This window comes from Zingiber officinale, chromosome 5A (genome assembly GCF_018446385.1).
Source record: "Zingiber officinale cultivar Zhangliang chromosome 5A, Zo_v1.1, whole genome shotgun sequence".
Taxonomy (NCBI): Eukaryota; Viridiplantae; Streptophyta; class Magnoliopsida; order Zingiberales; family Zingiberaceae; genus Zingiber; species Zingiber officinale.
In genome coordinates, this window is record NC_055994.1 from 150,758,592 (window position 1) to 150,773,635 (window position 15,044).

A 15,044-nucleotide genomic window follows, 5' to 3' on the forward strand; every position below is an offset into this window, starting at 1 on the left:
CATGGCAATTAAAGTTTTCTCATTTGTTCATATAAATCGTAATTTGTCTAGGCGTAGGTGAAGATGAAGGTGAAGGATTGTCGGATTTTATTTCTTTAATGGGCTCATTGAGATTTATTAGCGTATGGATTTATATCGTTACTAATTCAAACTCAATAAGTGATCACCTTAAGTTAATTAAGACTTTGACTATTGGATGTGGACTTGCTTATACAGAACATCATTAATGATAATAATGTTATATCCTCTTTTCATGGTGCTCCTTGTCGAAATTGTTTAAATTTTTGTCTTAGCTAATTTCTGTTATTATTACGTAAAAAGGTAATCATCAAATTATTTGATGTTGGATAGGATAATGATTATCTTGTGCACTAATCATGAAAAAGATTGAGGAAAAGCGAGAAGAGAACCCGTCTAAAAGAAAAAAATTTGTTACTAATAAAAGATTAATCTTCAAACAGTTAAACATGTGATTATATATATATATATATATATATATATATATATATATATATATATATATACTTTAGATTCTAAATTACTAAAAATAGTAAACAGATATCCAAAGGCTCTGAATTTTTTTTTTAATTTGATTTTTAGTAACCAGCATAGATTTTTAAATTTTACAAGCATAAGTACAGATAAAATATAATTTCGAATACCAAAAATTATTACCTTTCAAAATTCAATGGATTGGTCCTTCACTATTGCTTATCAGTCGGGTTTACTTCTCATTTTTTCACTTGTATTGTAATTTTCATTTCGCCTTTTGTTTCTTCGGCTTCCTTCTGGTGTAGTGTAGTCTGATCTCTTGAACATACGACTTCGAGTGAGTTTAATTTTGCCCGAATTTCTTTGTTTATCCTAAATATTTCCTAACATTTTGAAATCATTAATGATGTTCTTTAGAGCTTTCGATTAATTCTTCTAATGATCGCCCCAAGGAAACAACGAGGTTTGTTTTGATGATTTTGCACATTTAAATTTGCTTCAACTACTATAATAATAAATTATCAAATTATGTGTTTTAGCAAAGATTTTTTTTTTAAATTACCGAATCAAACGTGAACTCGATAGACACTCTTCCCGACTCCGACCATCTTGCCATAGATCCTCTCCGAATCCAACAAACCAAAATCCGCGCCGGCGTTATCTTTTTTACCGTTAGATTCCTTCCCGAAACTCGCGTTGAACACGTGCGCTCAGTAAACCAGTCCAGGTTCCTCCTGCTGCATTCCCACCTCCCGTTAAACACGTGCCACAGTGGCTGACGAATAACCAGCCGACACGACACGACGCAATGGCCACTTGCCCTTGTCCTCTTCCTCCGTTCCCTTGCCGTCTGATCTATTAACCATCTGGCCCCACTGGAGGGCCTATCCTTATTTACCATCGGCCTGACTTTCCAAAGCGATCGGAGAACATTACTTCTTCTTCTTGAATGGGATTCGCAGCCGCCATGTTTCTGCAACCTGTGCAACTGAAGCAGCAGCAGAAGAGCTCCTTGTTAGTATTCAGTAAGCAGAGAAAAGAAAAGAGATCAATAGCTCCGGTGGGTATCCTTTTCCTGCATGCTCTGTTTCCAGCTGAAACTTTTCAAGTCCGGCGATCGATGACCGGAAAGAAATTAAACGAGGTGTACGTTTATTTCAGGTTGCGAGGCTGTTTGGGCGTTCGATCTTCGAGGCGTCGAAGCTGAAGGTGCTCTTCTTGGGGGCGGCGGCGGAGGAGAAGCAGCCGGGGAAGCTCCCCAGGACCTACACGCTCACTCACAGCGACGTCACCTCCGCGATCACCCTCGCCATCTCCGGCACCGTCAACAGCGCTCAGGTACCTACGATCTCGATCGATCGATCGTATGGCTGTTGGTGAATGATGTGCGATCGGGTTTTGGTGCAGTTGCAGGGGTGGTACAACAGGTTGCAGAGGGACGAGGTGGTGGCGGAGTGGGAGGAGGTGCAGGGGAGGAGGTCGCTGCACGTGCACTGCCACGTCAGCGGCGGCCACGCCCTGCTGGCCCCGATCGCGGGGCTCCGCCGCAGCATCTTCCGCAGAGAGCTGCCGATGGTGCTGAAGGCGTTCGTCCACGGCGACGGCGCGCTGTTCGGCAACCACCCGGAGCTGGAGGAAGCCGCCGTGTGGGTCTACTTCCACTCCAACCTCCCCGAGTTCAACAGCGTCGAGAGCTGGGGGCCTCTCAGGGACGCTGCGTCATCGGGGCCCCCGCCGTCCTCGCCGGAGGAACGGCCGCGGCGGTGCGGGCCGGAGTGCGAGTGTTGATTCCCTCCGTAGAGCTTGATCACGCGGCACTGTTAGACATACTATGCGTCCACGTCCCTTTAGATTTATTATGCGCGGCCACGTCCCTTTAGATTTTTTATGCGTCCGCGTTTCTTTCTCTAATGGTTTATCAATTATTGTATCATTAGGTAAAATATAAATTTCATATCAAATTGTTAAATGTATGTATTTCTGTCTCTCTGTATATATAATATGAATAGGAAATGAATAGCTTAATCTCTCTGCTTTCTAATTAAAAGGTAAATGACATTGGCAATTATTCTAATTGCATTGTCAATGTAAGAATATGTTCAATTTTCAAATTGTTGACTATTTGGATCCTCTGTCCTCAAATTTCTTTGTTTCCGTGTCTCCTTGTCGATCGGACGGATTAAATTACATCTCAAGGTATTATGACATCCTTAAGATGTGTACAGTATCCTCGTGATGTGCAAGTTATTCTTGAGATGTAATCTGATCGGTCCGATTGACAAGAGAATATGGGGACAGAAAAATTTAAGGACAGAAGATCCGAACTCGTTGGAGAATAGAGTTAACCATATTTTTTTTTTTGGAGGGAATCAAAAGGGCATTTTTTTATTGGAATAGTTAAATGGGTATCTCTTTCATTTTTTTTATTTTCAAAATTACCTTTAGTTTTGACATTATTATTATTATAACATTGATATTTCAATTTTGATCAATATAAATAAATTATATTATAATAACTATAGTTTATAGTTGTCTCAACAATATCGATATTATAAATGCACTTCAATTGTAGTCATCAATATCGTATTATAATAATTAATAATTATAATTACTACAACGTGGAGTCGTGGACCCGTTTATTTCGGATCAATATTAATATCTTATAGTTGATATAATAATGCTAAAATTAAAGAAAGTTTTAAAAGGAGTCCTTTTGTAGAGACTACATGAGATAGCATGCTTTTAACTTTTGCCTATTTTATTTTAAATTAGCAAAATGCTTGTTAAGTAAACTGAGCCAAACATTGTATTAAGTTTATTTGGTAACACATAATAGTACCTAACTAAGGTAAGTCTAGATTAAAATGAACAGAACCATTAAAATAATTAACAAATTTAATGTTTTTTAATTTAAATTTAGTTCATTTAAATATTATCAAACTCATTTAAAAGATAAACTGCATGATAAACTAGTAAAGTAACTTGACCTATAGAATCATGTCGAGCATGTTAAACTCAGCCATGCCCAGCTCGATTGGCCATTTTGACACCTTATCAAAATTCCAAGGTTGCAAAATTTATTGTATATTATAATATTGTTTGCACCATGTTATTTACACCAAACTTTTAATAATGCACCTGAAGTTATTGTATATGAAGAAGAACATTTACATCAGACATTTTCACATGACGACGCACTTTTCTCTTGCCTTGGATTCGCTCCTCTGTGGTGGACCTGAACTCCTCGAAACCTGTAGAATGTTTGGATAAAACTTGTTACATCTAAAAAAAGAGGCCAAATGTAGATTCAACAAGTTGATACCATTAAATTATTTTACATTGTTCGATCAAGCTCTAAAGTTCAATAATGACTTGCAATTTCCATGTCACAGCTACAATCCAGATAGCTTGTTCAGGCATGAATGCTTTACACATCTAATTCAAATGTAAGTAATGAACCACTTTCATCTTATAGAGATCTGAATACTATGGCAACTGAATTGAGCTTAGATGGAAAGAAATGAGAATTGGAAATATTAACCTAATAGGATGGGACTTGCCGTCGCTTGGACTGGTCGATCAGGTAGGAAAAACTGGATCTGCCAGCTCAGTTCTGTAAGTGGGTTTGATGTCTTCAGAACCTGGGGGCGACTTTATTTCAAAGTCCTTTTTTTCAGTAAAAGCTAGTACTGGGAAGATGGATGCACTAGGTTGGTCCTTTTACCATTTTAAGCGGATAACTTGTACTTTCCATGTCACAACTACAACTCGACTAGCTTGTTCAGGCAAGAATGTCTTTAATACTAACTCAAGCTTTCAGTGTCGTGACTACAAACGGAAAGCTTGTTCAGGCAAGAATGTTTTAGTGCATTCAGTTCACGATGAGGTTATGACTGAAGTTACACAAGTAAATCACTTTTAACTTAAAAAGATATGTCCGCCACAGCAATATAACTTAAATGAGTAAAGTAGATTGAGCAGAATAGAGATCATTGGAGACATCCTAGTTGGGGGCAAATCATATTGGTAGGAAATGCAAATTGGATGTCAATATCAAAATATTCAACCCAACAAAACCTTTTTTCCGTGCCAAAATGATGGTAAGTCATAATGAATGATGCATCTTTTGCGAGTAGTAGATAGCAACATGTTGCAAACAAATTCTTTGGTAGAGCTATAAGATGTTCCCTTATATTTTTAGATAAAACCTTACTAAGATTCACATCATTTTTTCACGGTCAACATATCTCAACTACTTCGAGTAGCAAGTGATTATTTAGAAATGTCAATTCAGGCACTGCATATAAATTCTTATCGGATGAAAGTAATACCTGAGGACCTGTGATGAGCCGTGAACGACCCGGAATAGATGGCTGCTGGGAATGTTGTTGTCGTGGTTGTGGTGGTGGTTGTTGTTGTTGTTGCTGCTGCTGCTGCTGCTGTGGTCGCTGTGGCTGTTGCCCAAACTCCTCTTGTTGAAGAGCTATCGCCAATTGCAGATCAGAACTGCGATATGTTTATGAAACAATTTGTTCATAAAAAGGAAAACATCAAAATAATAAAAAGGTAATTCTATTCTATTGAAAACCAGAGAAGCATAAAACTGACTGTCGCATTAAGTATTTACAAAGAGTCCAAAATTAAGAAAAATAGGAAATTATACAGATTTACATAAATAAGGATAATATTGAGAAAAATGGTGTCTCTTGACTGAAAAACCCAAAGAAGGGTTAAACTTTTCTCCCAGGTTTAAGCTACTTTCTCTCTTAGAGCAATTTTTGTTGAATACCTAAGATGCAACAAAAAAGAAGTTGCTACTATCAAATGCAGCTTTGCTACGGGTACTTTCATTATGAGTGCTTATACACTACTAAGAATATACACAACAGAAACACATTGCAAATCAAAAAATTTTGTAGTCATTAAGGATGCATACATCCAACAAAAGGTAAGTCGGGTACGCTTAAAAACACTAACTTTTAATAGAACTACTTAATTTAACCACTCAAATTTATGATATTACTCAAGTAAAATCCTAAGTAATAAGTTCCTTACTACTGAAACTAAATTGTGTGGTAGAAAATACATACTTCAAAGCTGATGGATGACCTGCGCTTTGAAGTGCAGCTAGATAATCCTGCACGGCAACAGAAATGTTTATCAGATTATATTGATGCTATTACGCAGAGAGAGCAATTTTCTTAGTTAAATTTTTGGTGATGATATACATACAGCTGTATTAGTCATAGCACTTTGTTCATTCCACGAGTCGTGGACCTGACTATCAGCTTTAAATTCCATAAAGTTTCCAGTCATGAAGATTGTGTCTCCGTTGACCTTATCCATACAAGTAGAAGAAATTATGGCAGAACTACTTTAAAAATGAAATGGAATTAACAAAAAAATCTACACATTCAAAAGCATAGGTAACAACACTATTAAGAAAATCAAGTAAATAATTTAGAAAAGGACTTGATAATGAGTCATATATTCCTGGAAAGAAGACATACCTCATTCAACTTCTCCCAAACCAAGTCTGGCTGGTTCAAATACCCCTGATCTGTAGCTAAAAGATATAGTTCACCATTGTACTGCACGAAATAATAATTTAAAAGCTCTCTATCAAAGACAACACCAAACCCTAAACACAGAAAATCATCATTGTTTGTACAGGTAGTAATACAATCTACTGTATCTCATTGAAGCAAAAGGCAAAAGCCAATGTGAGCTCAAATGCTACATCATTTGAATGTACCTTAAACATAGTGCTGAAGTGATTATTTCGGAAAAAAACGCAGAGCTCTCTTTCCTTTAGACCTTCTTGCAAACAAAATAGGCTGTGAAAGAAACAGAAAATATTAAACAAGATACAAGAATGCAAGAATGTGGGAAAAGAATTAGAAAGCAATTGAATGATGATACTTCACCCATAAATTGTCAATTGGTTAGCATTGTGTTCCAGAAAATTCTTTATCAGGTGCCCTAGAAACAAGAATAGGTATCATTTCACTGAATCTTTGACAAGATTTGAAAAATCAATAGAACCAAAATATTAATAGTAAACCTCCAATAAACAAATACAAGATCTTGTCTTACATTGTTCATTAACAACGTTATCTTTTATATTTGCAGGGTGCTCAGTATCTTCTATTTTCTCAGTTTGCACAGCAAGAATCATTTCACCTTCATAAACTGGCTCTGGATTGACACACGCCACAGATCCAGATAAGATGCATTCTTCTCCTTCATAAATGGGCTCATTCTCCTGGAGGCTTGAGGCTATGCCATCAGAAACATTTGAAAGCTCTTCTTTCCCATTTTCAGCAGTAACTGATCTCCCAGCAGGATTTTCATAAACTGGAACTGTGAGGTCATCATGGAATGATTTTTTGAGAAACTGGTCATTTTCTGAAACAGCTGTAAGGTTATGAGAATCACCATCATCAGAAGACTGCAAATTTGGAACCTGGTTGGATTCTGTTTCAGTCTGTATATCCTCATCTGATTTACTAGATTTTTCACAATGTTCAGGTCCATTGGAGTCTGCTTGACTTGTAGAATTTACAGCAAGATTGTTGTTTAGTAGAGAGTTATTTTCCGCTAAAACATCATCTTTGAGATCATTATTGATATGTAATTCTTTGGAAACAAGTATATGCGACTGGTAGACAATGCTAGACCCATCTCCAGTTTTTATGTCTAAATAATCAGTAGTTTCTGTTTCAGACCTCTGAACACTTTCATTTTCATCCAAATTAACATGAATTATAGGCAACATAGAGTCACTAACAGGAACTGCAACATCAGATTTTGAGAGAGTCAAAGCTCTCATAAGCTCCTCTTCCTCCTCGATATCACCTTTCCTCCTTTGTTGAATAGAAGCTGGATTTTGATCCTCAAATGATCTACCTCTTGAAAGCAAAGGTGAGGGAACACCAAGAGTAGCAGCTGTAGCTGCAGAAAAATCAACACAATCTTCCTCCTCTTCACCCTTAATATCTCCTTCAGCCTTTTTCATTTCAAAGGCTTGTACAAGCTCACTAACAATAGTATTGTAAGATCGTGAGCCTATTGCTGCTGCAGTATCAGTATCCTGGAACAGAGTGTATATTTTAAACAACATTGATGACTTATATAATCCCATCTGACCCTAAATAGTTAGGACAAACAATGATGACAAGGAAACTAGGCCAAACATAACAAGTTGAAAAGAGCATTTAACCCAAGAGATGTCAGAAAAAACTAAAATAAATAGTGTGTACCGCAAACCTTTAGAAAGCTTCATTCCTTTAAATAAATTCGTGGATAAAAATGTTTCATAGCATTTATAGTACCAAACATGGATAATTTTTTTAAAATGAGAAAATCAGGAGTATAATCAGCAAAAGACGATTTGCTCGCCCCCAGCACCCCCGCCAATCCGTCCCTAGGCCAACACGGAGGAGGTAAATCACAAGTGGCTATTAGCCATTAGTACAGGTGGCCAAGGCATGGGGGAAGGCATACTTGGAAGCGCCGAGTTTGGACCCCAAGACCTCATGTGGCAACACCCCATGCCTCAAGCACCGCACCGCCCCAAGGGGACAACGACAAGGGTCACTTAGAGAAGATTCCAGGTTGTCTGCCCTATTCCTTAGCAAAGAACAGATATCCTGAAAGGGTATTCAACAGCACTTGCAATGAGACAACCAATTATGCCAATCGAGGAGAAATCTAAGGGTACCATCTACTTCTCAATCCTAAATAAGGAAGTCTCATGTTTAGACCATTTGGTAGAATGTGATGTAGCTTCAAACTATTTATGATTTTCACCAATTACCACAATGTATCACTATCAATCAAAGTAAGAACATGAACCTAGGTTATAAATATCTTTCCCACCTCATATGTGAAGTGGAATTATTGGAGTGGGTACAAATGTGAGTGCTGAGTTGGTTGCGATTCTTAAAGGGTTGGAGTTATGTGTGGAGAACTACTTCTTTCCTATTTGGTTGGAGTCAGATTCGCTGGTGGCTTTGAAGATTATTCAGTCTCCCTTCATGTGTTGGGAGTTGAGGAATCTGGTTCGTAAAATTAAATATGTCATTCAGAATTATCAAGTTCGCTACTCACACATTTATAGAGAAGCAAATGCTGCAGCGGACTATCTTGCTAATCAAGCGTTTGAATTCTCTGAAGACAGAATTTTGTTTAAGCAGGACATTGATAGAATTCTGTTTGGCATTTGTAAGGTAGATAGGATTGGTCTACCATATATTAGATTGTCTTGCAAATCAGTTTAATTTGGGTACTGATTTTGAAAAACCATGTATTTGCAAGTTGGAATTCTGGTTTACAGTATTCAGGCTGGGAGGTGTGATTTAATTACTATTTAGATTGTTTTGCATGGATTTTTTTCCTATCACTGTATCCCCCTAATGGGGAGCTGGTGGATTTATTGCATCACATATTGCTAGGCTTTTGAAGAATGTAGGTCATTATATATTGCTTCTGGTTGGAAGAACAATGAGCACAGGTCTGAGGATATGCTATGTTATGGATTCCATCTCGTTGATTTGAGGGTCGTTTTGGTATTGTGTACCGGCTGCTGGAATTAAAAGACTGGTTGTCGGCTGCTGAATAAGTGTTTCTCTGTGCTGGGATTTCAAACTTTCCATTTGCAAACTGTGCACATCGGTTTTGGATTGGTTGATTTATTTTGGAATGAGGTGTTTGCAATTGTGTATACTGACTGGGATTTCAAGTGTCTTGTTTGGTAGTTCTTGAATGCTTTGGTCTAGAGTTTCGACTTTGCTGGTGGCACATTATTGCGTTATTCATAGCTTTCTCCGTGGAAAGGCGGAGAAAGGGATCTTGGGAAGTCCACTGGATTTCAAGTTCTTTTGGTATTATTGGTATTTCAATGTTTGGGTGGAGTAAGTTTTGCTGGGAAAGTTTGTAATTAAGAGCATGATGATCTTCTTAAATTCCAATATTTTTCTACAGGATGAGAGCAGAGGAAATAGTTTGAGGATGGTGTTTTTAGCTTTGGTTTGGTGGTGCTTTGGTGTTGTGAAGTTTGTGCAGACGTTTGCAGATTTTTTGGGAGCTTTGATTTAAAGACTTAAAAGAAGTCACAATTGTGGAGGTTCTTTTGAGGTTTTTGTTTTCCATATGTTAGATTTCCTTTTATACCAGGATAGTGGTCTTGTAAATTTTTTTAGTCTTTTTATTTTGAGAGCTTGGAATGTAAGTATTGAGAGGAGTTGTCAATTTGAATATTCATGTAAATCTTTGGAGTCTTTGTAAAATTGTAGTATGAGTTTAGGTTTGGCCCCCTCATACAATGATTCTCTTTTCATATATGAAATTTCCTTTTGGATAAAAAATAAATATATGTGAAGTGAATTCCTAATAGGAAATCATTAAACAGAATAGTTAATAAATTAATCAATTTGTAATGAAGTAAGAAAAAAAAGGAAATATAAATGAAAGATTTTATACAATCTCATGAAACATTAATGAAAAAGATGAGAAACTATATGTGGACACCAAGATGAAAGATTTTGAGAATATAAACATGTACCAGGTTCAGTAACTAACCAAATAACTATCATCACAAGTAGACTCAAATTATAATATTACAGAAGCAATTGTAGGATGGAGACAAATATGAACTTCTAAAACCATAGGAACATTATATGAACATATGAAAATAAAAAACACCTAAACAAGAAAACCAACAAATAACATATCATATATATATAGACACACACACACACTGTCATTCAGGTATTTAGCAAAGTAAAAGTTAACTTATAATATATGGCTATCGCAGCATCACAGCAAGGACTTCGCAGTTTAAGAAGTTGACCTGAGGATCGACTATCCAACCATGATATAGACCAATATCAAGGAGATCAAATATAGCACATTCCCTTGTAAACTCAAAATCATTAATCCTGCATATAAAACACAACGTCATGAATTTTGAAACGATAAAATTAAAACAACGATTAAAAGAAGTAACATAGCTCACTTCCTAAAAAGCACATTGACATCAATTCCGGTCGCCAGCCTAGGCAATAGATCAATTGCGTCGGAAATGTTCTGTTGCTGATTGTTGAGATACCCATCATCCTTGTCCTGCACGAACAAACAAAAGAATAAGCACAGCATAAGTCCGGGCCAAGATTCCATCACTAGACCCATTTCCCAACCCGCAGACCTGAACGTTGCTGTTGGAATCAATCAACCTTTCCGCAACAAGAGAGAGTAGCTTCTGCAACGAGACCTCCGAGACGTCCAAGCTCAATTTGAGATTGTTCCGAAGCAGCAACACGTTACCTATCCCAGAGGAAAACCCAACGAGACCTCCCGAGTTAGGTCAATCAAGGTAAAAACTCCAGCGAAAACGCCGCGACGAAGCTACGTGGACCAATCGAAGACTCACAGATGGCGAGGAGAGGGCAAGGGCCGTTGTCGTTCTGGAGGACGATCGGGGTCGCTCGGCCGAGGAACTGGATAACCTTCGTCCGGTAGAGCATCTCCTCCGTGGTCCCCGCCGCCGGATCACTCCGCGGCTCCTCTGCCGCCATCTCACCAAGTCCGTCGGCCCGCAGTCGGCTGCCGTCTCCGACCTCGAGCTCGCTCTTGTGTCGGCGGAGGAATCCCTGGAAAGGAAAGAAGAGGACAAGATAGAGAGAGAGCAGAAACCGCCTCGGCGCTTCTCCTGTTGAGTTGTTGGGCAATTTTTTTTTTCTTCTTTATTATTTTTTTATTTAAAATTGTTGCACTAGGACGAGCAATCCTGACCGTCGGATTGAACCCGTCGTCTGACCATTAGTTAGAATGACTGGACCCCACGTGGGCTCCACTTGTTCACGCAATCAATAGTGCTGTGCGCGTCAGGGGTAGCTATCATGCTCGCGTTTGTTTCTAGATGTGTTCGTCGGATAGATCAATTTTCAAAGTCTTCAGGGAAATCGATCTATCTCCTTTTCGTTTGTGTTCTTGATGAATTGGTTTTGATCATTGCGAAGTTTGTTTCTCTTTCTTTGATATCGATAAGAAAGGTGGGAAGATTTGAATCGGTCAAGTTTCTGTGAAGGCATCAACCGAAACGAGCTCACGCCATGGCAGAAGCTTTCTAATTGGTGCTCCAGAACGCCGGCGAAGGCGACTGACTGTCTTGGCCTCTTTGTGGGAGCCGAAGAAGGGGAGATTTGTGGCGGCATAAGCACGTCCTTGCTCCACGGCTACTGCGCTTCCTCTTGCTCGGTTGCCAAGGCAGGAAGTGTGCGGCGGCGTCGGTAGTGGAGGCGTTGGCAGGGAGGCACAGACTGGCGGAGTAAACTGGGGCACCTGCGGCTCCCGCGCCGGCTCCGGGAATGGAAGCAATCTTATTCCCTGCACCGCAAAAAATCTGAACTTTATCTCCTCCGATGTTAAAAAAACATAATTTTTAGGGTTAGCCATTCCGGAAAGGGTTCAGAGGAACCATTGCGAAATCAAGCATGGACGGGATGGCTGCGGCGGCGCAGCTACCGGTGGCGCTGCAACGAGTGGAAGCGGTGGGGGAGGAGGCGTCTGCAAGCAAGGCCTTGTTTTGTTTGCTCATCGACACGGGGCGCGGCGGAAGGCCGGACGCCGGCGAGGATGAACCTAATGTGCCTCATGCGCACCGTGGATGGAAGCATCGCATTCATTGCAAAGAATCGCCTGGTCCTCTTATCAGAGCGAGGACCCCCGCCTCTCCTGCAATTCCCCGAACCAAAAAACCTACAGAGATCAAAATCAAAATTTTCGATCAAAAGCGCGTCTCGGAGTCGATCTGAATGTCGTACCGACCTAGCAGACGCCGCAGAGCGGGTGGAACTGGGCGGAGAGGAGGAAGCGGCGAAGCCCGCCGGCGACCTCATTCGCGCGGTGGAACCCCGCCGGTTGTAGGCGACGCAGAGGGCGTCCTCGTCGGAGCAGCAGAGCAACAAAGACTCCCTCTTTGGCGCACGCGTCACGGAGTATCTTCATCGCGCTCGTTTGCCGACCTCGGCGCCGAGTGCCGACGAGGAGGAATCGGAGACTGGAAATGGTAAAGCACAATAAGATTGGGCACATTTGCATGTTGCGACCACTAGTTTTTAATTTTACCATCAGCGAGTTTTTTGCGACGACATTCATTAAATTATATTGCGTAAAAATTATCTACGATAAGATTGGGCATTATTTTTTTCAAATATTTAAGCTTTGTTTTTTTTATCAAAACAAGTATTTTAGTCCACACATTTGTCCAAATATTAGAAATACATAATTTAATTTTAACCATTTGTGTATTAAAATCTTAATTTGATTATTAGTGATGCTTATATCACCACCTTACTCAACCTCAACTTGTTCCCGGGATCATGGTGCCGCGGTAGAATATTCAGATTGTCTCTCAAGTATTTACGGTTCGAACCTCAGCTACGGTGTATTTAAAGAAATTTTTCCTCCAAATGGGGGGTGTAATCAAAGGATGCTGGGCTTCTAGGCTGATCGTCACGTACACTTCCCGATTTACCCTGATGGTTTCCGTGGGACCGGACCGGTCACCCCAGAGATAGTCAATGAGACTAATTGGGATTATCATTTTTTTTTAGAGCAGCCCAACTTGTCCCCTTGGATGGGTCTAGTGGCTAGTACATGAGGTGTTATCACCATGAAATCTGGGGTTCGAATCTCGGTAAAGTCGAGGTACATGTCTCTCTTATGTGCTAGTCACTATTACAAAGACTAGTAGTCGTCCATGATTTACCTTCTTCATATTGATCTTGGGATAAATTGATGAAGATATTGAGGATGAACAAATTCACCTTTTATCATATCACCTGGAGCAGCCCAACCTGATCCAGAGCCTCTTCACCTCCGTCATTGTCACCGACCGTAGTGTCCAATGAGTCTCCCCCATCGGAGAATCTTCTGTGGTCTATTAATATATTAAATCGGATATTGTTTTTCTATAAAGCTTTAAAAAAATATCGGCGAAATTAATAAATAAAACGTGGAGATGAATTAAATTAGAATGTTTTTAATATTATTTTGACGTGTGTAATCCGAACCAAACCACAAGTTTATTTATTTATTAAAAACCAAACTAATTTATTTATTAAATTTTATAGTCAAATTTATCTTATGGATAATCATTTGCGTTAATCTCATTGAAGCTTTTAGTCAAACTCAATTATCCTTATAATTTATATTAAATTCTTTATCTATTTATAAAATTTAAAATATTTTTTAATTTTTAATATATTATGAATAATATATACATATAATTTGAAATTATTCGCTACGTATTATTATTTTTGACAATTAAATCATATATAAATCATTTATTTATAAATTACTCCCAAACATTATTGATAAACAGTAATGAAACAAACTACTTTATTAAATCAAATAATCAAATTTATCAATGACTCGAACGGATGGAGTCATTCTCAACCCAATAAATATGTGTAACGGCCCTTATTTATTAAAAGCATTCCGATGGTACTCCCCTTCGACGTCACCTAGGTCACATCGTTGCAATTTGGCATATTGAGCCCGCATGAGATTGTAATGGGTTAGATATTCTTTATTTACATAATGTATTCAATCAAGAGATTGAATAATTTTTATTGATTTTTTTTAATGATAGATTTTTTTTAGAGTTGATAGATTTTAGTGATTTTTATAAAATCTCATATAGTTATGAAAAAAAAATCATGAAATTTTATAGATTTTTTTACAAGACTTTTACATACATTTATAAATTTCATAAAACTTGTAAATTTAAGAGGATATATTCAATTTTGAAAAAGCGTAAGTCATGATCTCATACGATATTTATCTAAAAGAAAACTTAAAATACCTAATTAAATTTATTTTATTAAAAAATAATAAATAGCATGGTCGCCCAAAAAAAAACTTTTTCAATTTTTATACTTTAATCTTATTTTTGCTAAAAACAAAGAAAAGATAATGTCTCACTTAAAAAAAAACTTTAATAATATAATTTTAAATTTAACAATATTATAATATTTTTAAATATTTTTATTTATAAGTTTGATCCAAAATGTTAGTCCATCCTTTAATTTCGTCAAACTTTTAATAAAATATTAAATTGATAAATTTGATTAGTAATAATATTATTAAAATAAATCAATATAAATATATAAAATTTATTGAAGAATTTTAAAATTTAATAAATTTTATAGAATATTTTTAGGTTAAATTTCATTAGTCTTTATTAAATTATCTATTAATTAAGTTGAGAATTAATTTAATTTATTAATATATATTTTATATTAAAACATAATGTCTCAAGTTTTTCTTCCCTTTACGCACAGTGCCACCGTCTAAATCGACTTTAACTTCGACCTGTTCACAAGTAGCCGACAGAAGCATCACCGGCCGCCTCAAACAATTTTTCTATTTGTTTTCCTCCTTTCTGGCGCACTGCAGGTTTTACTGGATGACACTCATTGTTTCCTATCACGAGCAATCGAAGAAAAAAATCTCTGTCTGTAGCCCGCCGCCACGAGCCGCTACTG

At 37.9% G+C, this 15,044-nt stretch overlaps 2 protein-coding genes across 5 annotated transcripts; one reads left to right on the forward strand and one right to left on the reverse strand.

The window, feature by feature from the left end:
• The first annotated feature begins 1,404 nt into the window (after positions 1–1,404).
• Positions 1,405–2,461, forward strand: LOC121983395 (protein STAY-GREEN, chloroplastic-like). Its single transcript, XM_042536333.1, has 3 exons — positions 1,405–1,552; positions 1,654–1,830; positions 1,900–2,461. Exons 1-3 carry the CDS (start codon positions 1,442–1,444, stop codon positions 2,278–2,280), a joined length of 669 nt encoding a protein of 222 aa, XP_042392267.1. The 5' UTR covers positions 1,405–1,441; the 3' UTR covers positions 2,281–2,461.
• A 1,099-nt stretch (positions 2,462–3,560) lies between these two features.
• On the reverse strand, positions 3,561–11,362 carry LOC121982474 (ubiquitin carboxyl-terminal hydrolase MINDY-1-like). 4 transcript variants are annotated; one of them, XM_042535560.1, is made up of 14 exons: positions 10,925–11,362; positions 10,700–10,818; positions 10,511–10,617; positions 10,346–10,433; positions 6,589–7,585; positions 6,420–6,474; positions 6,248–6,329; positions 6,003–6,083; positions 5,725–5,829; positions 5,583–5,629; positions 4,824–4,998; positions 4,034–4,133; positions 3,831–3,884; positions 3,561–3,743 (listed from the first exon to the last, which is right to left on the reverse strand). In XM_042535560.1, the coding sequence occupies exons 1-13, from the start codon at positions 11,067–11,069 to the stop codon at positions 3,847–3,849; spliced, it is 2,139 nt and encodes a 712-aa protein (XP_042391494.1). In that variant the 5' UTR covers positions 11,070–11,362; the 3' UTR covers positions 3,561–3,743; positions 3,831–3,846. The 4 variants fall into 4 exon arrangements, with proteins under 4 accessions (XP_042391494.1, XP_042391493.1, XP_042391496.1 ...); XM_042535559.1 differs by having other exon boundaries at positions 3,831–3,917; XM_042535561.1 differs by lacking the exons at positions 3,561–3,743; positions 3,831–3,884 and adding an exon at positions 3,905–3,927.
• Between the last annotated feature and the right edge of the window lie 3,682 nt (positions 11,363–15,044).

What these genes read in the sequence shown, in the direction of transcription:
- LOC121982474 (XM_042535559.1), bottom strand. Translation starts at nt 11,069, where the DNA reads ATGGCGGCAGAGGAGCCGCGGAGTGATCCGGCGGCGGGGACCACGGAG. An exon ending in TTGCCCTCTCCTCGCCATCT is followed by an intron (nt 10,819 to 10,924) that starts GTGAGTCTTCGA and finishes CCTCTGGGATAG; the next exon opens with GTAACGTGTTGCTGCTTCGG. An exon ending in AACCAATTGACAATTTATGG is followed by an intron (nt 6,330 to 6,419) that starts GTGAAGTATCAT and finishes TTTCTTTCACAG; the next exon opens with CCTATTTTGTTTGCAAGAAG.
- LOC121983395 (XM_042536333.1), top strand. Translation starts at nt 1,442, where the DNA reads ATGGGATTCGCAGCCGCCATGTTTCTGCAACCTGTGCAACTGAAGCAG. An exon ending in AAAAGAGATCAATAGCTCCG is followed by an intron (nt 1,553 to 1,653) that starts GTGGGTATCCTT and finishes CGTTTATTTCAG; the next exon opens with GTTGCGAGGCTGTTTGGGCG. An exon ending in GCACCGTCAACAGCGCTCAG is followed by an intron (nt 1,831 to 1,899) that starts GTACCTACGATC and finishes GTTTTGGTGCAG; the next exon opens with TTGCAGGGGTGGTACAACAG.